This window comes from Lissotriton vulgaris, chromosome 1_1 (genome assembly GCF_964263255.1).
Source record: "Lissotriton vulgaris chromosome 1_1, aLisVul1.2, whole genome shotgun sequence".
Classification (NCBI taxonomy): domain Eukaryota; kingdom Metazoa; phylum Chordata; class Amphibia; order Caudata; family Salamandridae; genus Lissotriton; species Lissotriton vulgaris.
Window position 1 is genome coordinate 1,895,623,939 of NC_141685.1, and position 25,656 is coordinate 1,895,649,594.

General features: G+C 44.6%; 1 protein-coding gene across 2 annotated transcripts in view; it reads right to left on the reverse strand.

Annotated features, from left to right (window-relative positions):
- Nucleotides 1–401: 401 nt before the first annotated feature.
- ZCRB1 (zinc finger CCHC-type and RNA binding motif containing 1) overlaps nt 402–25,656 on the reverse strand; it is a 182,953-nt gene continuing 157,698 nt past the window's right edge. For both annotated transcript variants that reach the window (XM_086919498.1, XM_086919499.1), the window contains exons 8-9: nt 4,613–4,688; nt 402–860 (exon numbers count right to left, since the gene is read on the reverse strand). In XM_086919498.1, coding sequence (XP_086775624.1) covers nt 729–860; nt 4,613–4,688 — 208 coding nt within the window. In that variant the 3' untranslated portion in view covers nt 402–728. The remainder of the gene's footprint in view (nt 861–4,612; nt 4,689–25,656) is intronic.

The window sequence follows — 25,656 nt, forward strand, 5'->3', positions numbered from 1 at the left end:
TTCATCAAGGGAAGCAGTATTGTATCTTAAGAAGATTAAGCCACAGAAAACACTTGGTCACCAACAGATAATTTATTACTGAAAAATCCTTCTCCTGAGGACGAAAGCTCATAAAAAGGCTCCAAAGAAATTCCTGAGAACGTAATAAATACATCAATATACACTGGTAACTTATGTTCCAAAAATGAGATTAAGAATTGAGCTTGAAAGGCGGATTCCAAGTTTCATAATGTGTATTACAGCTGTCCAGTTGTATGGTCATGTGATCTTGAAACTCTTTCCGCTGCTGTAATAGATCATTGCAGCACAAAAGCAGTTCACACTTCCCTTACGTAACATAATGCTATATTTTGCTTGTATTACTACAAAACTGTTATAAAGAAAAAAAACGTAACTGAAAGTTCACCTGTCAAGCATGGCTCTTACTTTATTAAAAAACGTATACACATTTGTAACACATTTCAGTTTGTGGTTTACCAGGTTGCTTTGCCAATTTACGTGGGTGAGGTGCAAAGCTTCTTCATCGGATGCAACAGGAACATGTCAAATTTTAAATTACAAAATGGAGTAATAAGCACTAGTCTATGTTGCTTTTTTTATCAGTATTCTCTGAAAAATCCATCTTCGAGGACATATGAGGATAAAATACTCTATTACAAGTCTCTAAAGCAACTCTGCCATCATGTTGTCTCAACTCGCCTGTGGCTTGAAGATATAAAGAATCTAATTTAGTCACTAAGCTCTTCTTCGTCGCTGAAGTATGCACTTTTCTTTATTCGTGGTCGCTTTGAATCATCAGAAGTTGAAGATTCTCCAGCCAATTGCTTTGCTCTTCGCCTCTCTTCGTCAATTCGAGCTTGCTTTAATGCAATAGAATAAGAAGAGTGTTAATTGTGAAACTTAATAGCAAACAATTTTACCAACAATTAAATGATTCCTGGTTTTCGGAGGATTCTGCCTTTGATGTTTATTCCAAATAGCAAAAGACTGCGAAATTATCCAACCCAAAGCCGTATGAACACAATTTGAATACTTGGGCTCACATGTGAGGCTGCATTTGTTTTTAGTTATGATAATGTCATAAAAAGATATCAATATAGCTCTAGGAATGCCTCTTTGCACGAGAAATACAACTGCTACAACAGCTAGTAAATGCACTCTATTACCAAGGAAATTATGTAATAAGAGCAGCAATAAATCTGCATGAATTATCATCTAAATTAAAGGACAGGCTTTAAATATATTTTGGGAACGTAGTTCTTTTGTGAGGAAATATCACTTTTTAAAATAAAAAAATCACTAACAATCTGCCCCTAAATACCATGTTTTACTTTTAGTAAAAAAACAAAATACCTCCCCAAACATCTTTCGGGTATTTTCTGAAATAAAGCACAATTTAATTCTCAAATATCAGCTTCGATCAAATATTATCAAGACCATTTACTATCATCGTACACGGATGAGTACAACCACACATTTCGATATTATCACTATAGAAGATCCAACTGACAAGCATCCTCTATCTACAGGCACAGATTAGCAACATTATTTTACACAATTAACCAATCTGGGTTCAGATCACGCTACAACAAGGTGACAGCAACTATTCAAGAAGTTGACAATACCTCCTCCAGTGACGGAACTCTGCTTTTTGATCCTGCTCGACCTCTCTGCAGTCTTCAACAAAGTCAACCATCAAAAATTGGTCTTAAGTATTTAACAAGCATAGGCTGCTCTGACACAATCATGAAATGGGTCCCCGCCTACGTTGCTAATATAGAAAAAGTGAAACTACAAGTCCCCAAAAGTTTATGGCAATTTGTAGAGTACCCCAGTGTTTCCTCCTCTTCCTCGTTATCGTCAGTCTCTACATGAAACTGCGTATTCTCTGAGAACAATGTATTAAAAACAACTACAACCCATAACTCCATCTCAAAGTATCTCAACTAGGCAGGATTTGAGGGGCTGCATGTAGCTATCTACAGTGACTCAAATCCTATCTCATACTCATCCAGAATTGGATGTCAAGTACTCACCCAATGAAGACTTACTTCCTCAGGCCTGACAACAGCTGCAAGCAACCACAGGCTCAAACCTTACTCTCTGACAATAAAGCCTTAACCACAGTGGTTTTTCCGCTGCGGTGCAGGTGTTCTAAAGGGTGGACGGGGCTCCGTCGGCCAACCGACAGGAGAACGCAAGGGGTTAACCTACACCAATTTACCCTGCAGCTTTCAGAAAATACAAAAGCAGTTAGATTCACCCTCCCGACAGACCTCATATTTAAAGAACACATTACCAGAAAAACCAAAACAGCATGGTTAAAAGTTCACTCTTTTGCAAAAGGTGATTACAGAAGAACAGTGCAACCCATGGTCCTCTCACACCTGGATGAAAGCAATGGTCTACATAATGGCCTTCAGGCACGACTCTGGCATGACTGAAAGATATTCTACACAATCCTAGGTTTGACAATATTACCACAGTGATGAAGAGACTACATTGGCTACTGCCTAGGCCTGTATCATATTTAAGACCAGGTGAATCACCTGCCCACCAGATGCCCAGGTTGTAAATCACCTGCCAGGAATGACACAAACATGGCAGAGCGCCTGCAACATTTTGGGGCAGTCACAAACCAAGATGGGACAGAAATACAATGCAAGGGTTCAATGGTCTCGTACCCTTCCAAGAGGTGTGGGTGCCTTTATGTGAGACGATTATTCCCACGTGGCTGGTTCTTGTGAAGTAATCACTAGTGATGAGATTTATATAGGAGCCATTATGTCAGTTCAAATCGAAGTAATATTTTATTAGTGATATAATCTACAACTTCTGCTTGGGTCTGACTGACTTAATGTTTCTCTCCCTCCCCTATGCAGCTCCTAACCAGTTTATTTCCAATCTGATTGCAGATCGGATTAATAGCCTTTTGGATATGGCGATCTGGCCAGCTACAGATTTAGTGTATTTGTTACTTAAAGTAAATAGATGCAAAGCAGCTGTGTTCTATCGTGTAAGGTGCACACAGTTTATCCAGTTTCGTTTTTCTGTGCATTCTTTTCCTTGTGGTACTGTATATTCCATTTTAAATACAGTTATCCGAATGCATCGAATAAGGAAACATGTTGACTCTTCCTTAGCTGGCAGCAATGCTCTGAATTTGTACAATATGGACAGCCAGACAGCAAAATACCTCACATAACACAAACCAGAGAGCCAAAGGTTACATAACTCTGCAGCTGGTGTGTTATCCAACGGAGGTATCTCACAACTACACGAAAATAAACTCATTTAAATCAGCATTCTGATCATCCGCATCTGCCTCACTTGAAGGACGGCACATGTGCTTCTAGAGGCCACCTTTCAAAGCTGGAGAAAAAGGTACCTTTATCAAGAGAGACAAGATTTCATGGGCAGTGGAGTGGCTGCTCCTTCATCACGCTATTAATGCCAATCAAGTGATCACAGTAGCTGGCAAATTTTCAAAAATACAGCCCGATGTGAAAAGTTGTATTCATAAAATAGTCATTTTTAGAGGGCATGTCTCACTGAAGTAGGGCCTTCTTGATTAGCCAGTAACATTACAATTCTAATTTGAAGTCAAAATCTCACTGAACATAAAAACAAAAAATAATTAAAGGATTTCATGCAGCGACTTTCAACATTATCTGGCATGGCACTGGGAAAAACATTGGTTGACACAACCACCCTCTCTTAGAACAAATGCAACCCCTCTCTACGATAATGAAAACCACAACGAACCTGAACGGTGCAAATCAGACAATAGTTGCTGAATGTAAGTATTCTATAACCAAGAACAAATTCCTGCTTACTACGGACTCCTCTCTGCCTCCTGAACAGTATTACAGGAGTCATTGGAGTCTTACTCTTCAACCCTTCACTTGCCTTAGGAGTGTGACTGTAGTCTCAGCTTGCCCCTTCAGAGAATCCACAAACAAGAATGTAGTGTCACTCACAAGCCGATGCCTGGGTGAGACTCAATTCAAGCCTACTGAGCTGATGAGAGTACAGAGAGTGCAGCACATGCAGGCTCCTTTTGAAACTGAAGCACTAAGGTGCTGGCCTTCCCCCTCACACACACTTGTTTCCTGTCTCTTGGGACAAAGCTGAAAGCACCAGTGCCTCGAAACACATTGGAGTGCTAGGAAAATGGAATGATGCTCTTCTTCACATCCCTGCTGAAGCCATCTATTGAACACGCGCCAAAGACAATTCGACAAGTTTATATCCTCAAAAATATTTAATAAGCCTGTTTTAATGCGCGTCTATTGTTCTCTTTTGTATTTGGCTCTTGCTATTAGCACAAAAAGCAATACACTTTTGACAACAGATCAATATTTAAGCAGAACTTTGTATTTCAGTTCTTAATTTCAACAGTTAGGTTTAATTCTTAACTAGAAAAATAATCTACTTGAATGATGCACGTTGTAGTCCCTTGAACTATCTTAGCCCCACAGGTGTGTAATTAAGTGTCTTATCAAGATTACTGTCCAAACGTCCTGCATTATGAACTGGGAATATAACTATTCCAGGGAACAAATACAATAATGAAGTAGAAAAAGTAATGAATATATCTTCCGTATGGCACCTGGAAAGCGATGGCTTGACTGAGGCTGTCCAGAGCAGGGTCTTCGCCTTCATCTTCACTCTCTTCATCTTGGACGCTAAAACATTGAAAATGTCAAGGTCAGCACCTTATTGATCATGTCTTTGGCTTACACAAATATTTCATCTCAAGTATTTACCACTTAATTTGTGAATCAGATATAGACACATGGCCCACAGTATATCAGAGAGAACAGAAAGGAGCGGACCACACGCCACAAAATGTGGTGTAGGACGAGGAATATTGTTGTATCTAACATTATGTGAAAGATCAGAATTTTTAAATACCACCAATGCAGCAGATCAAACAGCTCAACAATGCAATATTCTTCCTGGTACATTTTCAGTCGAAGCCTAGAAGACAGTGCAGCTGTGCGGTTGCAAATACATATTGGAAACATGCCAAGCGATTACAAAGAATTGCATTCCGCTCACTGATTACCAATGGCTTTGCCTTTTGTCACTCACATTTGCTTACTTTCTATTTGCTGGATTTATTTGTTTTAGGCTGTCTAGATTATGCTTTGTCCCCTCTACGGAGCATAGCCTGTTTACGACCTCTCTCATTGGCTCCTTCTATTCCTCCATGAGTGCTCGCTTTCCAGGAACTATTTTTTTTCTTTTTTCATGAAGCACTCCACGAGAGAGCACGTGTTTTACAAATGTATAGCTTGCATGCCACTCCCTTGCATCGTGGCCATCTGTCCTTATGCCCTCCATGGTGTTGTCTAACGGGTGTGTTTCTGTGCCCCTACCCATACCCATATTGCTTTCTCTCAAACGTGTGGTTCTCGCTTTCCGTCAAGGCTGCCTACAGCACAGGTTTGCACCCACCAGCAGCAGCGGTGCTAGGCTCTGAAGGAACACCCGTGGAGCTGTGCAGAACAGGAAAGCATCGATTCCCAACCGGACCTGCATCACTGGGAAAGGAGGAGTAACGTATTGATTGACAATACTAAATTACTTAGCACATAATTGTGCTCTTAAGTATAAATAAAGTAACTACGTCTATACATTACAGTTATACATTACAGCAGCAGCAGGGAACGGATCGACCACCAAAAAACAAAGGACATCAACAAAGTGCAGCAGACTATGGCCATGAACAAAACCATCCGGTGGCAGCATACTCCCCGAGGACATCATTTACGGATCGCCAGTGGTCGCAGATGTGTCCCATGGCTTGACCCCTGTAAACCCTGGCACTGCACTTATGACCCCTGGACTCAGCAGCACCGCGACAGAGTAACCAAGACATTTTTGTAGGAAAACAAATGCAGCTTTGGGATTCCAACAGCAGTTGTGTCACCTTCTCTCGCTGGGGACTGCTCAAACCCACTACTGTTTCAATTTGTTCCGTCTGCTAAAGTGTTGGCTAGCAACACACCCTTCAAGCCCTCTTAGGCCCAAGGCTCTGCCATGCAGGAACATACTTCACCTACAAGCTCTGGATCGGACTGGGCAGCACTGAAATAAGTTATCAGGACTCCAGTCAGTAGCCTGTGTCAGTCATCCTGTGCTGCTGGACACCAGTGGTTCATTTGGACCCGTGTACAGTGCTGCCAACAGCCTTGCAGACGGTCATGGTAGGTGCTTTCATTTTCTTCATTTACAATAGCGGCTAGGTTTTGACATTGCCAATATGTGACATGTTAATGTTTTCAGTGTGTTTAGGTGTGTCATGTAATCGCATTTTGTTGGACACTGGGAGTGCCATTTTACTGCAAGTAAAACTAAAGTTATAAATTGGTAATGTGTTAAAATTAAAAAATGAACCCTGCCGAGCACCACCCTTTTATGCAATAAGAAACAGCATGTTGCTTTCTGGGCCTTGTAGTTTTTCTTTTTACATGAGTTGGTGGTTTAGAAACCCTGACCATGCTGAAAATGTGTCACATCCACCGTAAATAGCACAATGTTGCTCACTTATAAGGCCAAGCAATTGTGGTGGGATTTTTTCAGGGAGTTGTGGGCAGTGTTACATTATCTACATACAAGCGAATGTAATAATTCATGTGATGCCAGCAATTACAAACAACATGTTTCGTGGAGTTTCAGTGGGAGAAAGACATGACTAAGTGACAAAATCACATGGTTTGCGACTGCAAAATGGTCTATTGTTTTGTACGAACCCAGTTTGTGAGTCGATAAATGGTTATCAAATTGCAAAAAGGGTTTAAAACACATAACAAATCTCTTTTTGAAAGGGGCATGTTTAGGGTGTCTCTTCCAAATTGCAATTCGCAATGGACTGTGGCAGTGTTTTGTGATCCAAGTCTGGTCACAAGACATTGAAAAGTTACTGATTCCTGAGGTGGGGTGCGAACACATTTGCAAAAGGGAACGGATCCCCTGGGAACCCATTCCCCTTTGTGAATTAAAAAAAGAATATAGGGCGTAGGCAGTGATGCAAACCACTGCCTACTCCCAAACAAACCTTTAAAAAACCATAAAACCTTTTCTTTTAAACGCAGCCCTGTTTCCTTTTAGGAAATCAGACTGCATTTGAAAAAAATATTTAAGAAGTGATTACATTCATGGTGGTCTGCTGACCCCAGCAAGCAATTGTCCCTGTAATCGGCACCAGTTGGAGTAAGTCGCAATTTGCAACCTACTTCATGGATATTTGGGCCCGATGTATCAAAGGGTGTTGTCCATTCTGTGTCAATGGGGAAATGTGTTGATACATATGGCCCTTAATGAGGTAGGTCGGATTGTGAGTCACTCTGAATGTGGATTTTGCGAACTGACGAAATAGTACATAGATCAGTTCTCCAATTCCATTCCATTCACAAAACGTTGGAATGTAATTTATAACTGGTATAAAAGGAGCTATTTCCCTGGGATGGTAGATACGTGGATGACAATAGTCTGTGGTGCCGCTTCACTAGTGCACTCAGATAGAATAGTAATCAATGTTAAAGGTTTGCTGGCATGCCCTGCTGTCTTTGCAGGTTCACATTGCTGGATCAGTGTGGCTGGATAGACCAATAATCATTGAAAGTAGATAGGTTGCACACCAATTTTTAAACTGTTCATCTTATTTTTGTGATCAGCTTTAATTCAACCAAGCGTGCTCGATGGTTACGTGCCCTGCCCCTGTGGCACGTGAAAACAATCCATCCAAACGCTAGGGCACTGGGTAGTGCCCCAAACCACGGCACTGTAACTGCTGCTGTTGCAGAAATCTATTCTTCCACTTTTTTCTTCCACTATTTTTAATCCCGAGTACATTTGTTTTCGTCACTTTTTCTCCAACGTTCATTTTTTCATTTTCTGACACATTTCATCCACTTTTAAGGAAATGCTTATTTTCTGTGTTTCTCATACTCTCAATGGGCCATCCGTGCCTCTTCAATCAAGAATACGTATAGATGCAGTTTTCATAAAAAGCAGTTTTATTGAACAACCCAATGCATTTCAGGCCTCCAAGGGCCTTTCGTCAGGGGTAACTGCTAAACCAGTTCCAGCCTTCTCCCTTCCTTTCGACAGAAAAATCTGTAGTGTGGCTCACTGGTTAGAGGCGGCAGACCCGAGAGCAGATGACGGCCCGGGACCAGGGTTCGATTCCCGGCGCGGCAGGTTTCTGGACCAGGGTCAGCGGACTCGATAATTCTCTCGCCTCGGTGCCCACTCTGATCAGCGATCGCACTCGGCAACTCTGGGCATTAGCTTGCCTCATCTTCACTAACGGCCCCACCAGACCGCCGGGGATGCCTGGTCTCACCCTGGAGATACCCATTAAGGGACCATCTCTCAGGGAAGCCAGGAAGGGTTTCGCAGCGGTCGAAGCGCCTTGGGACCCTACGGGTAAGTAGTGCGCTATATAAATGCCTATACATTTACATTTACATTTACAATGTCCGAACAGCAAATTATATGTGTTGGAGGGCAACACACCGCTAGTAGTGGGGCAAGGCCAATTGTGACTGTGGCTATCAGTTGCTAGTCAATCAGAGGTCCGACCTGTCCACACAAGCCTTTTCTTACTCTGCAGGGTCTTTACTTATTTAAGGTGGTCGGGCAGTGCCATCTGTAAACTCATACCATTGCACATACTTCTCAGAAAGTTGACACTTTCCTTGGTAATATGGCAAACGTTCCACTCTTCCACAGTTATTTCCTCTCCTGACTGTCAAGTCTATTGGTGGTTGCTGAACAGTACAACACTTGTGGTTATGAGTAATTTTGAAACGATAATCACTTAATTTAGAGCCATAAAGAAGAGCTTAGACTCCATAGTCACTGTCCAATTACAGTTGTGCATCAGACTAAATGCACTGAATCATGCCATAACCAGGACATGATGTAAGACACTCACTTTGTTTAATGTTTCCACAGCTGACACTTCAGGCTTGTGATGATGTGGACAAATTAATAAGATATTAGTCAAACCCAAGATGTGTGGCACTTGGTAGGGTGGCTTTATGACTAACACCATAGAACGTGTTTATGTTGCTCCTTCCGCGCTACAACAGGTGCCACATTTTCACTTCGATTGTGTGGCGTTTTCAGATTTCTATTGTACATATATGAAATGTTAAAAAATCTTGCATTGACACTCTGAGTGACACCTTACCACTACAGGTGTAAAAAGTATGGAGATGAGCATGTCATTCATGTGGGGGGAGTAGTTGGGGCAGTAGGGGGCTCTAATAGAGCAGAGCAACATACCATGGACCTTTGGCAAATAATGGCTGAACCTGGGTATATCCTGGCTACATCCCTGACATGGTAGGAGCCCTGTGGGTATATGTTTAATAACTTAACATATACTTGTACCTCCCCTAGCAACTTTTAAAATTTTAATAATCCTGTACATATTTAATTCTGCACTTGTACTTTTTTTATTTTGGTGATGTCACTTCCTGTGAAGTCAAGAGACATATCACTTCCTTTTATGCCGCTACCAGTAAAGTTATGGGATGTCACTTCCTGTGATGTAATCAGAGGTCATAGGGCATGTAGTGTCACTTCCGCTTCCTTCTGGCATGTTGGTGAATCGACGTCCATGATGTGTCCATGATGCTCCTGTCCTCCCTGCATTAGCAATGGGAAGCCCCACAGTCGACATCAGTTTAAATGTAGAGCGTCTTATGGTACGCTCTATATGTCTTTATTTACATATCTGTAACTTGCCTTTTAAAGTCTTCCGTTACACTTTCTAGCATTTGTTTACAGAAGGCTGATTAACTTGCATGTAGCGTTTTCCCAAGAGTTTTGAACTTGTTTTCTCGTTCGTTTAAGGCCAAGACTTCCCCGGTTCTCCATTCTCATTACATTAACAAGGGGTCTAATCTTTTAGCTTTCTGTTGTCACAAAATTACTCTTTAGCGATTATAAACATGTAAACAATAATGTGAATGGGATGGCGATTCCGGAGAACAGACTGAACAGCATGCTTTGGCAATGAATAAACCTTTTTCTGATAGACGGTCTGCGGCTCTGCCGTGGACGGAGGGCTCTCATTGCTGTCATTCCTCATCGTCCTTGTTGCTCTCTGTGCTCCCCTGTTGCTGGTTGCCCTCTGTGGTGTCTTTTAGTCGGGCGGAGCACATGTATGTATGTATGTATAGGCATTTATATAGCGCACTACTTACCCGTAGGGTCCCAAGGCGCTTCGACCGCTGCGAAACCCTTCCTGGCTTCCCTGAGAGATGGTCCCTTAATGGGTATCTCCAGGGTGAGACCAGGCATCCCCGGCGGTCTGGTGGGGCCGTTAGTGAAGATGAGGCAAGCTAATGCCCAGAGTTGCCGAGTGTGATCGCTGATCAGAGTGGGCACCGAGGCGAGAGAATTATCGAGTCCGCTGACCCTGGTCCAGAAACCTGCCGCGCCGGGAATCGAACCCTGGTCCCGGGCCGTCCTCTGCTCTCGGGTCTGCCGCCTCTAACCAGTGAGCCACACTACTTCACTTGAGCACACTGATGAAAGGAGAAGCGGCGGCTGCCTGAACGGATGCACAGGGATATAAGGCTGCGGTCGTAGTATATGCAGGTCTCTGGAGTGGGAGCAGCACGGAAACGAGACTGCAAGGCCAAATGGTGTGCCAGCAAAGGTGGTGAAGACAGCAGTAACCGTATACCGCTGCAGGCTGGGATCAGTGGACATTTCATGCTGCGGCGGCGGCTTTGATCTTTAGGTGGCGGCGGCTCGCAGCTGGGAACTTTGTTTGGGAAGCCGTTTGTGGGGAACTACGAGGACCAGCAGCCCTTTGCCTCAGCACACCTGTGCCCATTTGCGAATATTGCAAATGGAACACACTGGTGCAATCGCTGGTCCTCTCCAGACTGGACTACTGCAATTCTCTTCTTATTGGCCTCCCCAAATCCCACCTATCCCCCCTGAAATCGGTCCTCCACTCAGCAGCCCGTTTCATCTATGGGGCTAAAAGAAACGACCGCATCACACCGCTGCTATCCTCCCTGCGTTGGCTTCCCATCGAGGCTAGAGTTATCTACAAGACTGCCTGTATCACCCACAGAGCCTTGCACTCCTCCTCTCCTCGCTACCTGTCGAATAAACTGAAACTCTCTGGAGGCTCTAGACCATATCGGAATGCGGAAAATCTTCTGCTTGAACCTCCCACTTTCAAGAAGGAAAGATCGATGGCCCAAACCTTTTCAGGCAACGCAGTGAGAATCTGGAACTCTCTCCCACCTCAGCTCCGGACTACCTCCTCCTCTCAGGCCTTCAAACGGGATCTTAAAGTTCTCCTCCTCCAAAGACACCTCCAAGTCTAACTCACACCCTTGCCTTCGTTTGAAGGAAGACCTCCCATTACTGGAAAGTCTTTTGGCCAGGAGTATGGTCTTCCTCCCCAGTGTGTTCTGGTAGTTTTAATGTTTAGTAATATCCCAATACCTGTGTATGGTACCCTTTTGGAACTTGCACACGTCACTTTTGTTTTATAACACACTGTTTGCTACCTCACACATTTTGTTTGTTTTAGATACTTGCACAAGTGCCTCCATTGCCTACGTAACGTTTGTTCTTGTGATGGAGTGTCTGCCTTTTATTGCAGTATTATTCTTCGACTTGTATTTTGTACATCTTTGTAACCTGCACCCATTTCACTTTTTTCTCCTGTAATGCACCGATTGCTACCTCATGTATTTTGGTTGCTCACTAGTGTCACTTTTGATCCATGTAACTTATTGTTTGCATTTGTATTTTGTTCCTGTAGATCTTTATTGGTCCTTATGTGAAGCGCTCTGACACCTTCGGGTAAAGTCCGCGCTATATAAAATTGCATAAATAAATAAAATAAATAAACAAATAAATATTTAACGTCTCGTGGCCCCCTCTAAGCAGGACGGGCGCGGGCCGGGCCAAAGGCGGGCCCGTCTAAGCTGTTGTAGCCAGGAGGAGGCTGGGCTGGGCCACCCCCCTTACATTGTCATTTTCGTACCTTTTATGACCTTGGTTAGTAACTCTATATTTTTTGGAGGTGTATTCTGTTATAGTGATATTTGTGTAATTTTCAGCTGTTTAAATCTATAGTCATCCACGGTCATGAGTAAGGGCAGTGGCAAGGGGGCAGGGGGTTCAGGGGTAGTGGGAACCCTTGATGCGTTTTTAGTGAGAGCTGAATCGATACTCTGCCGTGAGCTCGAACTAACTCAAAGGCGTCTCTCAATGGACCATCGTCGTTCCTCTATCGGTGTTCCTTTAACTGGCCCATTATTGCAGTTCGAGTCAGCAGGAACAGTTGACATTTCAGATGGCCAAGTGAAAACACTGCAGCCCCAGGGACTATCATTATCGTCAGAGTTGTCAGAGGATGCCTCTCATAAAGTCGGGGCACTATCCAATACCTGCCCTTCACGCCCCCTAAAATTTTGACTCGCCAACAACAATTAAACAAAGCAGCAATGGGGAGTGTTCGGCCTTCGTTGTAGCAAAAAAAAGAAAAGCGGGCAGTGTCCTGGCCACCTCACAACAGGCTAGCAAAGTGCTGAAAAGGAGGGGAGGCACACGGGGAAAGGGTGTGCGATCGAGGTCGTTACCTCAAGTACACCCAGTTTGGTGGGCATTAGCTCACAAGCATGGTCTGAGCAGGTGTCCTGCGTTTTGGAAAACCGAATTATAGTTAAACTTGAGGAGAAGTTATTGGAATTATTGAAACATATATCCTCCAAACTTTCTGATATTGATTCCAGGCTGAGTAGAATTGAGAAACAGCTTTTTCCCCCTGTTTGTAATCCACTTAACGGAGGGCCTAGTGTGTCCATCACCTCGAATGGGACTTCGGGAGTTGTGTCAAACCAAACTCCGATTGTGCCTGATGTGGGCAGTACTGCTACCATCCAAGCCCCCTCAGTCAATACAGGTAGCAAGCATGTTCCGCATTCTAATAAAAGGTTTAGGGATGATCTCAGTAGTGACACAAATAATGTCCTGGGTCGAAGTGGCCATCCGTACCAACACAGGGCAGATAGCTTACACCTACCCCCTGAGGGGACCCCATATATCGTCATTTTGACAAATGTCCCCCCCCCCCCCCCCCCTTCAGAGTGGTGTGGAGGAACATTGGGTTTCTCTTAGAAACAAGGCGCTCCATCACTTAAATTACTTGACAGGACTAGGTAGTTGTTTATTTAAAGAATTTAAAATGACCCGTAGGATCACTTGGGTAGGGAACTCCGCCAAATCTAATAGAGGAGACTGTGTGATACTGAATTTTGGGTCTCCGCAGATTGTTAAATTGATTTTGGATAGGGCGGGAACTAGGTACCTCAGAGAGGATGGCATTAGTATTGTACCCCTAGGGATTTTTTTATCGAAACATGTTACCAATGTAAAGTGAAAGGCCTGAACGTGTGTATTTAACACAGGCTCAGGGTCCTCATGATTTCTCTGTACCCACCCAAAATAGATTTGAGGTATTCACAAGCCTGGAAGAGATTGATTGACTAACCACCCCAGGATCACCAAATATTGTCACACATAAGGACATGGTTCACATAAAGGAAACCCCAGTGTCAGGTACCTATATTGAGGAAAGGGTGGGCCCTATTGAAATTAATGAGGGTACGGAGATTCTCACCTGGAATATTGCGGGCCTAAAAAATAAATTAGATGATGTTATATGGAGAAATTCTTTATGTGTATCAGACATCATCGGGCTGCAGGAAACATGGGATACTGAGAACTCGCTATGCCTAGATGGTTATACCACTTATTCTCTCCTAGCAATAGCCTCAACTATGGGGAGGGCGAAGGGTGGGCTATTGACCCTGATCTCTGTAAATATTGCAGGTATCCATACTAAATTGGTACAGGTTCACCCTACTGTTTAGCAGTGCAATTAGCATCCACTCATGTTGGCACCATCCGTATTGTAAATTTTTATAACTCTTTTGGTAGAGCTTTTCCTAATGAACACTTTGTCAGTCTGCATCATTTTCTTGACTCATACAAAGAGGATAATACGGATTTTTATTCGGTTATTGTTTTAGGTGATTTTAAAGTACATAGCTGTTATGAGAACTGCTATGTCTGGGATAGTTTAGGCCCAGCAGATCAAGGGGATACCCATTTTGAGCATTCCATGCAGGGTGACTTTTTGGAGGTGCTGATGGCAGAAAATTGCCTAATACATCCTTGTATATCTAAAGGGCCTAGAATTGAACCCACCTTTAAAGGGAATGGCACACATTTAACTATTGACTATATTTTTATCAGTGCTATGTTAGGTACCAGGGTTTGCGGGTACACGGCAATCCGGTCTATGTTTATTGACCACAACCCAGTGGTCCTGACCTTGGTGGATGCGATCAGGAAACCCAAAACTTGTAATAGGAAGGTGGGTAAACTGGATACTCTGCCCATAGATCAGGCCAGCAGAATTAAATGGTGTCGGGTGGTGCCACAGGATTTTCAATCCAACCTACTAACTAAGGTTGGAGATGATATGCGCATTTGTATGAATGTAAACGTAGGGGATAAGGACTTCCTAGCAGCCTATACTAAAATTTGTACTCAGGTCGCCGCCGATCTTAAACGGCCTTGTAGGGTGCAGAATAAATCTGGGGAGGGATGGTTTGACCATACTTGCTCGTTAGCCCATTGGAAACTGTTGGCGGCTTTGAAACGGAACCCGGCGGACAAACCCACTGTAGCAGCTCTGAGGAAAGCCTATAAAGTGGCACTAGAAACGAGAAAAGGGAAAATAAGAAGTGAGGCTTGGTATGAGCTACTATCTATTGATGTTCTCAAAAACAGTTCTACATTTTGGGCAGTGGTCAATAAACCCTTCTTCCAAGATTCCTTTAATAGTCAACTTGATTGTGGTATTCAGGAGCAGGCTAGGTGTACCCACTTTAAGTCAGTATGTGAAGGTGCAGACCCGGGAGGGGTTGTCAATACTTTATTTGAGAACGAGGCTTATACTCTGTCTGTCACAGAGTTAGAAGTGACAGACGCCATTAACCAGATGACATGTAATAAGGCCCCGGGACCGGATGGCGTCCCAGCTGACCTTTTTAAATCTGATGTTAAGACTTGGTCTAGAGTTTTGTATAATGTTTTTAATAAGGCTAGCAAATCAGGATTGCCGGGTACCTGGTTTGAGTCAGTAATAGTACCTATTTTTAAAAAGGGAAATAGAGGGGACCCTAGCTGCTACCGACCCATTTCCCTTATCGATTCTGCTGTTAAGGTGCTTGGACGGGTGGTTTTAAGCAAGCTCACAGGGTGGCTGGCTGAAACTAATACCCTCTCAGGTCTACAATTTAGTTTTAGGGAAGGAAGGGGCACAATTGATCAATGCCTCCACCTACAATTTTTAATCGGAAAGTACACAGTCGCCAAAAAGGGTTCACTATACCTAGCTTTTATGGACCTTTCCTCGGCCTTTGATCGAGTGAATAGGTCCAAACTATGAGTGATGCTTCTCCATCTTGGCGTGGATAAAAATAGTGTACTTCCTTGCTGACCTGCACAGGGATCTGTCAGCCACCGTGAGATACGATCATAGGGGTAACTGCACAGGGAAGATTCGTATTACCAATGGTGTTTGGCAGGGGTGCATTCTGGCCCCCCTGCTCTTCACCCTTTACATTAATAACTTGGGTCCAGTTTTATCAGAGGTGTACAAGGATATACCAAGGGAAGGAAAACTATCAATTCCGGCACTGCTGTACGCGGACGATGCCGCCCTCTTAGCACGTACAGCGGTAGGGTTGCAAAGCCTTTTAAATTCATTTGCTGTTTTTATTAAATCTATAGATCTTTGTGTTAATTTCTCTAAATCACATGTCATGATGGTTGGCACTAAAGTAAAAGGGGTAAAAACCAAGCACTGTGAAGGGAATGTGTTATACAGGGTCTCCACCTTCCCATACCTTGGCATTATATTTGATGACAAAGGTACATGGTCACCCCAAATATTAGCAAAAGAAATGTTTTGGCTAGATCCACTTCAGCCGTCCTGGGATTTGCCCGTAAACTGGGAGCCAAACCAATGCAAGCGCTTCTAAAGGTGCAAAATGTATTTCCCTTGCAATGTATGGGGTAGACCTTTGGGGTTTTAAGAATGTGAAGGCAATTCATGTGGTGGAGGACAAGTTTAAAAAAAATATTGTATCTGTCCCTCAATCCACATCCGGCTACATTGTCCATCAGGAGTGTGGAGTTGGCTTTGTGGAGGATCAAATAGCTATTGCCCCACTTTTAAAATGGATCTCTACCTGGCTAAACCCCGATTTAGAATTGAACCAGGAAATCCTCAGATACTGTTTAGCGCTCGACTTTGGGCTCCGTATCCCCTGGCTGAGTTATGTTCATAAGTTATCAGTCAAATTGGGACGACCAAAATTGTTTAACTCACCTGAGAAGTTGGTGAAAGGGGGTTTTAAGTGGGTCAAGGAAACCTATAAGTCAATGGCTGGCATGGTTAGAGAAGAGAAAGAGCTGGTCAAGTCGACTGTAAGAGCTCACCAATTGCTAAAAACATCATGTGCTATTGAGCCATACCTGAATGTCGTTACTAACTCAAAGCACCGTTTTTTATTACTCAGATTCAGGTTGAATCAATTAAATCTCCTCCTTGCTGGATCTCCGGGATGGAAAAGGGAGGAAGATTTGGGGATCTTTTCCTGTGATGGCTTTTCTGCTAAAGACACAATGCACGTTATCGTTTTCTGTGAGCACTTTCTTCATACCCGTAAACGTTTTATTATCCCTATTATAAAAGACAAAGGCTTTATGCAAGTTAAAGCAGCCCTCCACTATTTGCTGCTGCTTTTGAATGTGTGGGAGATTTATAATATTGCTAATTTTCTTACTGCGGCAGTTAGATTAAAGAAGAAAATTAGATGTGAATAGCCAATGTTATGAATTAGTACGATTTAACTGAATTTACGAATGTTTTTTAAAGGGCAAAATGGCTTTTTAGGATGAATTTTAAATGAAATGTTAATTGGTACTATATGCTTTTTTAAGCCTGTATAGTCCTATTGTATTTTTATGGATTTCTTAAAAAACATTTTTTGATATGAAAACGTTTAGTATGCTTTTATGGTTTTATTATGAACCGAATAAAGTACTTTTGACTGACTGACTGAATAAACCTTTTATTTGCATTATCGGGTGATTCGGCTTCAAGCATACACTGTTGTGTTACTGCAATCACTTCTTGAGCACAGTTTTGAAAATGTTTCATATAAATATCTGTGGATTTATAACCTGGTTTTAAAATAAACTCCACTGGTCATCTTAGCTTCTTCCACCAAATCCTTGAGCTTCATAATATGAGCCAACATTACTAGTAACATGTCCTGGGTCGTGATCCAGGCTCTGTTGATTGGTTTCTAAGGATCTCTTTAGTATTTCTACATAAAAGTACAAAGTTGGGACATCAACTCCACTGTGAAAATCATACTAATTTTGCTCAGAGTTTGGAGCATTCTTCCCATATTCAACTGTGTGCTTTTCATTGCAAAAGTTCCCAAAGCTTGTGCATATCATTGTACAGAAAAGGAAACACAATAAGAGGAGTGAGGGTGCCCTATCTTCTTAGTGTGAAATATTTTCAACACCCACCTCTTTCGTATAACACTCTTTCGTAGAGCACTGCGGGAAAAGAGGGTTGTCTAATAAATGCACCTGTATTTTAACCCTTGAATGGAAGCATCCAACAGAGACTCGCTGTCCAAATGAGAGGAGTCACTAGTTGTGGAGCAGCTCGACTTCTCAAGAAAGTGGCTCAGAGCTTCCCCAAAGAATACTTTACCTCTGTGAGAGTACTATGACCTGACATGGCAATCTGCTGGAGCAGGGATAGGAATAGAGAGGAAAATATACTCTTACAGGAATGCAGACTGGATTGTAAACCACCCCAAATCTGCACAAAATATTTTTCCCAATTGGTCCTTCTGGAAAGCAACAAAAAGATGCCTTTGGAACTTGAGCTGCCACTTTTTTTTAATTGTTTATTAAGGTTTATTTTCATGGTTCAGCAACCATATAACAAACAAATCATGGCACCATAAACACTTGTGAGTTACATACATTCCAAGTGTTGAGACTACAGGCAATTCAACGATAAGTCAAGCAGTCATTGGAGCAATTGTGAATACATGGATCTATACATAATACAGAGTGATGGCGCCTCCACCACCTTCCCCACAGTAGCGGAACTCCCAGTCCAGCGGGTAATTTACTGCTACTACCACAATCGCCACTGATTTAGAGCATACATGAGTGCCTGCACTGCACCAAGGGACAAAATCATCCACCAAAAAATGCACACATCTCACCATCCAGTCGGCCCGTGCAAATAGATGCTAACCCACTGGCAACGTCCCTTCATCTCCCTCCCCCACAGTTGCAGTTTAGTCATCAGTCGCTCGTGCAAGAAATGCCAGGTAGGACCTCCAGATATCCTTCGGTCAGCTCCGCACCGGCATCAGGTCATGATAGGCATCAGACTGCGTGTTGCAATATGCCATGTTCGCATTCCCTTCTTTTAGTGTCGGAAGCAGCCCCTTGGCCCATCACTATTGTGCGCTATTAGCTGTCTTTTCTGAAACAACACTAGTGCTCTCCTTTTTTTTCTTGATTTAGCGATCCATCTTAGACCAGTAAATAGAAATAAAAAAAACATCCACTTCATTTTAGGCGCGCCAAAGGCAAGCCCGTCTGCGCCCGTCGGCGAACAGCGCCAGGAACCATGATTTTCCTGGTCCCCACCGCTACGACTCAGCTACCCTTCACGCTCTCAATCCTGAAAGCCACGCCGTCTGTGCAAGATCCTCGCCCAACACAACCCCTGGACAGTTCTCGTGCGGACACTGCCGAAGATCCTTCACCATCAACAAGGGGTCCGCAACCGCTAAAGGGCTGCCCACTGAAACCCTGACTTGCATCCTTCTCAACGTACGCTCCCTACACCGACACGCCGCAGAGATCTGGGATCGACACCCGACATCGCCTTCTACACGGAAACCTAGACGAAAGCTACCTCCGGTCCCGACATCGCTACTGCAATCCCAGAGGGCTACAAGATCCAGAGAAAGGACCGCTTACACCGCCCGGGAAGAGGCCTCTCCATCGCACACAGGACCCGCCTCCGACTCTCCACATCCAGTTCAAGCGACCCCCATTCCAACACGGAACACCTCCATTTCCAGATCCAGACCAGCCCCAAGACCACGCTACGCGGCACCCTCATCTACAGACAGCCTGTACCCCGCACCCAACCCGCAACCACCATCGCCGAGCTCGCCGAACCCACACTATCACCTCCATGGACTACTTTCTGCTCAGGGACCTGAACTTCCACCTCGAGAACAACCAGGACCTCGATTCCACCACTCTCCTCGAGAACGACGCCAGCCTAGGACTGAATCAGCTTGTCAGCACTCCCACCCACAGAGCGGGTCACACCCTCGACCCCATCTTCGCGGTAGGATCCAACATCCATTTCAGCCACACCACCCAGCCCCTCTGGGCGGACCACCACTGCGTCCATTTCATATTCAACAACACCGCCGCACCCAAGACCACCCCGCGCAAGCTGCGACGGAACTGGGGTAAGGTCACCGAAGAACACCTCAACTCTGCCTTCCTCCAAGACCCCCCAACGCCACAACCAACACCAACTCCGTGGCCAAGGAATTCCACTGCTGAGTCTCCTGCTGCGCCGACAAGCTGGCACCTCTCCACCACACCGCCAGACAACGCCCGCTGAAGGCCGCATGGTTCACCATCGAACTCCATGAAGCCAGAAACTCCTGCAGACGCTTGGAGAAAACCTGGCGGAAACAGAAGACCACAGAAGCAAGGAACAACCACAAGAGTGCTCTGAAGGACTACCACCAGCGTATACGGGACACCAAGAGCGCTTTCATAAGAGACAAAGTCAAGACCAACAAATCCAACGTCAAGGAACTGTTCAAAGTCATTCAGCAATTTGCAAATCCCACCTGCGAAGCCAATGACATCAATCCATCCCAGGAACTCTGCGACAAACTCCAGCTCCTACTTCCACCTGAAGATCAAGGACCTCTACGACAACTTCAGCGAGCGAGCAGAAGACAGAACCACACCTCCCATCACCGCCGAGAAGCCTACCATCACCGCTTGGGCCCCAGCGTCCGTCGAGCTCATCACCTCAACCATGAAGACGACGCACTCAGGAGCCCCAACCGACCCCTGCCCCCTCACATCTTCCACAGGGCCTTCGCTGTCATCGCACCCGAACTAGGACGGACAATAAACTCCTCCCTCAGATCCAGTATCTGCCCAAACGACTGGAAACGTGTGGAGGTGAAACCCCTCCTCAAGAAACCTACAGCTGACCCAACTGACCTGAAGGACTACCAGCCCATCTCTCTCCTCCCCTTCGCAGCCAAAGTCACTGAAAGACTTGTGAACGCCCAGCTGACCGCCTTAATCGAAGAGAACTCCATCCTAGACGCATCCCAGTCTGGCTTCCACAGTAACCACAGCACCAAGACCACTCTCCTAGTCGCCACCGACGACATCCGCATGCTGCTAGACCAGGGACACACCGCAGCCCTCATCCTCCTAGACCTCTCTGCAGCCTTCAACACAGTCTCACATCGCATGCTAGCCGCCAGACTCCGCATCTCAGGAATACAGGGATCCGCCCTCGACTGGATCGAATCATTCCTCTCTGGCAGAACCCAGAGGATCAGACTGCCCCCTTTACTCTCTGACCCCACTGACATCATCTGCGGAGTACCCCAAGGATCCTCACTTAGCCCGACACTCTTCAACATCTACATGGCCCCCATCGTCAGACAGCACGGGCTCAGCATTGTATCCTACGCCGATGACACCCAGCTCATCCTCTCCCTCACCAAGAACCCAGAAGACACCAGACTCTGCTTCCAGGAAGGAATGAGAAACGTAGCAGCTTGGATGAAGGATAACTGCCTAAAGCTCAACTCTGAAAAAACCGAGGTCCTCATCCTTGGACCCTGCACCTCCGCCCTCAGGAGCCCACCGACCCCGATCGACCACGCCCGGAACCACAGCATAATACTTGACTCCTCCCTCTCCATGAACCGCCAGATCAACGCCGTCACGCCTACCAGTTTCAACTACCTCCGCCTCCTCCGTAAGACCTTCAAATGGATCCCCCGTGACTGCAGAAAGACTGTCACCCATGCACTAATAACCAGCAAAATAGACTACGGCAACGCCCTCTACGCCGGAATCAACAAGACTCTTCTACGCAAACTCCAAACCATCCAGAACGCCGCTGCCAGGCTCGTCCTAGGGACTCCGCGTCACAAGCATATGATCCAACACCTAGGAAGCCTCTACTGGGCTCCCCGTCGAGAAGAGGGTCATCTTCAAACTCCTCACCCACGCCTACAAATCCCTCAACAACATCATCCCCAAATACCTCAACGACCAAGTATGTTTCCACATACCCAAGAGGAACCTCTGCTCCGCCGACCTCGCCCTGGCAGAGGTCCCCCGTATCCGCAGGAACAGAACCGGCGGAAGAGCTTTCTCCTCCATCGCAGCCAAGACCTGGAACAAGCTCCCGGTCAACATCAGACGCTCCCAAACGCTTCACACGTTCAAGAAGGACCTCAAGACCTGGCTCTTCGACTGGCCCAGACCTGCTCCCCTCACCCCTTCCCCCCCAGCGCCTTGAGACCCTCACGTGAGAGTAGCGCGCTCTATACACCGCTGATTAATTGATTTTACAGGCGTGAGCATGTGTGTTAAATATATGCACATGCCTAGCAAATGATGTAGCGGCTCCATCATCACACTATTTTTTCTATAATAGCCATGCTGCACTGCAGCTTAAATGCTGTACCACATGACTAAAAAAGAGTGCCAAACACAGTAGTTCAATTAGGCTTCGCCAATTCTTGTTTATTTTAGGCAACATGGAGAAGCCTGAATTGCATGAGCAATATTATTGATAAGCTCAAAGACTGCGGAAGGAATAGCAGTGATTTGTATAGCCTACCCACTAAATAAAGTGATGAAGGAATGCAATATAAGAATTTGATGCATAGCAATCATTTAACTCACCTTAGTTGTCTTAAATGTCCCATGAAAATACAATGTTAAAGATGTATAAACATGGAAACCACAAAATAGGAAACCTCAAATATTTACAGAAAAGCCTCGATATATGGAAGGCAGAACATTTGTTGTTTAGCAGACTCAAAAAACCAAGACTTCTGTACTCCATACAGTGAGGCTTTTTTGTCAGTACTTGAGGTTACCTCCCCTTGTCCCCGTTTTAATTTAGTAGCTTGACGAGAAACGTGTACATTCCACAGAGCCAATTATAAGACTGTAAAGAGCCTAAAGGAATTCTAATGTGAACATGAAAGGAATATGGAAAGGCACAAGATACTTAATGGGTAGGTTTTTCCAGCAATTGAGAATAACGGAAGTGTGAACAGGCGTTGTAACCAGGTCGTAATTAGAAAGGTAAGTTTTGAAAAAGAACCCATCAATAAATGTGTGCGTATGTATGTATGTATGTATGTGTGAATACATGAATTGGTACTTCTACAACACTAAGGAAGAGGAAGGAGCACTGTACTGCAAGAGTTAAGGAGACAATTCAGAATTGTGTTCAATTTCTAGAAAGGGCGCTAAAAGACAATGTTTTCTCAGTGGGCTCCAGGTACTGGAACTGAGATGCATAGCGACAGACACTGGAGCCTGAACACATGTTCGCACCTATTTCATTTTGACAATCTGTCTATTTCAAGAAAATGTAAATCATCATTGTAAAGGTAGTGGTTGTATTACAGTTCTATATTTTCATGAAGTGTGGTTCTACATTACAGAGGAAATGGAGGGAGCTCTTTGATAGCTCCGGGTAGTACTTAACACATTTTGGTCATCTAGCAATGAAAAACAAGTGGAATATATTACCTATGCAACCTGAACGTACGGAATATACTAAATGAAAGTCAGAGATGTGTAAATGTCCCATTAATGCACAGCAGTTCAATTCCAAAAGTACATCCTGTTAGTTTTTTTCATTTTAAAGGTGAGTAAAAACTATTTGTTAACCAATTTTATAGAAGTCCGGAGGTTGAAAGTCGCACAAGTTGCCCCAAATCTTCCCATGTTTCTGTGGACATTCCAGGGCCATGTAAATGGGCCTTTAACTCCTGGGCACCCCAGCCCGCTCCCACTCAAAACGATATGATACTATTGTAAGATTCCATCTCATCTTGCATCCTAAGGAGTGATCTTGATGAATATTTTTTGTTTATCACAAAGCCGTATTGGCACTCACCTCCACATCTCTTCTAAATCATGGAATCAGACCCACACTCAACTGGTTCTGCAGTATTGCAACATTTCCCTTTTTGAAGAGTAAGCTGTAACACCAGCGAGGTAGACAAGCAATCAGTCAATCTGGTTTACTTCCCATAATACAATCTGCAACAATAACAGGCTAACCAAATGCCAAAACAAGACGTTGTGGCTTACAAGTCTGATGCAGCCCCTCCTTCATTAGTAACTGCTACGGTAATGATTCTTGAATCTTCCAAAACAGATTCCATGCTTTAAATAACAAACATTTGCAATGCAATAGGTCTCGCAGCATTAAAGTTTGAGTTATTGGCATTGTGTATGACAATGCGTTGCATAATTTTTTTTAGCATACTTTGAATTGGGGAGCAGTTTGAGTGTGTGCAAGAGTGCTGTTGCTCACAGCTGTTATTATTCACGCAGCTCTAATGATGCACCTCACGCACAGGGCTGACACAGTTATTATTCACAAATCTCTGATGATGCACCTCATGCACGGGCTCACAGCTGTTATTATTCACGCAGCTCTAATGATGCACCTCACCACGGGGCTGACGCAGTTATTATGCACCTCACCACGGGGCTGACGCAGTTATTATTCACAAAGCTCTGATGATGCAACTCATGCACGGGCTCACGGCTGTTATTATTCACTCAGCTCTAATGATGCACCTTAGGCATGGGCTCACAGCTGTTATTATTCACACAGCTCTAATGATGCACCTCACGCACGGGGCTGACGCAGTTATTCACAAAGCTCTGATGATGCATCTCAGGCACGGGCTCACAGCTGTTATTATTCACACAGGTCTGATGATGCACCTCACGCACGGGGCTGACGCAGTTATTATTCACACAGCTCTGATGATGCACCTCAGGCACGGGCTCACAGCTGTTATTATTCACACAGCTCTGATGATGCACCTCACGCACGGGCTCACAGCTCGCTTGGCTCGACCTAAAAATGGAGCGCATGCCTTCCAACATCAGACATTTATCAGTAGAGCAACTGCAACACTTTACCAGAGTCCTATAGCACAGCTGCCAGCCAATCATACGCTGTCCAACTATGCAGCAACAATAGTGCGCAACTTTCCCTAAGGCCCACAGCTCAAGCGTAAACTGCATGAAGCAGACGTATAGCGCATCCTAAATTTTGCAATACAATTAGTTAAGGATGCATATGATTGCCTTCAATCAGCCTTTGGAAAGGATGAATACGATGCCTGCTCACGGAGCTATCTTGACGAAGGTTTATTCCAAAGGACGGTAAAGTACAGGAACAACAATCACACAGGCACCTCCTCACCCTGAACCCACACCTCTACAGGCCTCACTCTTCACACAGAGTGCACGCAGGTCTCTCTGCAGCATACAGGAAAGGCATGAAACTCGGACAATTTGCTCACAATGCACTCACACAGGCACGACCCTCATACAGCACTTAAGCAGACACACCTTGCATACTGATCACACGGCACTGATACACATGTGCACACCACTCGTATTGCATAGTCCCACTGAGCAACGCTGGCAGTGGCTCCTTGCAATCCTACCCCCTCAGCCTCTCCCCGACAGCGCTAACATTTGTACATGTATTTTCCATTTATGGGGAGCAGCCTGGTGGGGGGGGAAAACAAGACACTGGACAGCCTGCTCATCCCTGTGTGTTGCCGACAGTTCCCTTCAGGGAGCCTAAACCTTCTGAGTGGAGGGCAGATACACACTGGCTAGATAAACAAAAGTAGTAGTTTCAAAAAGGAGGCTCCATGAAAAAGTATTTGCTTAAAATCACACAATTTGATAAAGCATGAAGCCAAGATGGTCGACTTTTTTTCATGCTGTACAATTCAGCGACTGGATAGGCATCCCTGACATCAAAGGTTAATGCTTTGTACTTTGTTCTTAAGTCTTGGAGGATGAGAGTAGAGTGGAGGTGTAGTGATGGGCTCATAACTTCAGTCGTCCCTTTATTACATCTTCTCTTTATTGTTGCATGCTTTCTGGAATTGTTATGTTTTACCTTGCCTGTTATGCGTGCTTTAAAGTTGTTCTGCTTTGGCTTGTAGCCCATGATTGCTAACACGCTCTGAGTTCTGAATACTACTGCTGGGCAGTTGCAGACGGAAACCACAGGACGAGGATATACCCAGTGGGCTCCTGTATGCAATAAACTACAAGAATAGGAGCCCGGGACATTACATGACACAATGAACACTGTAACTAGGTTCACACAAAATGTTGCTT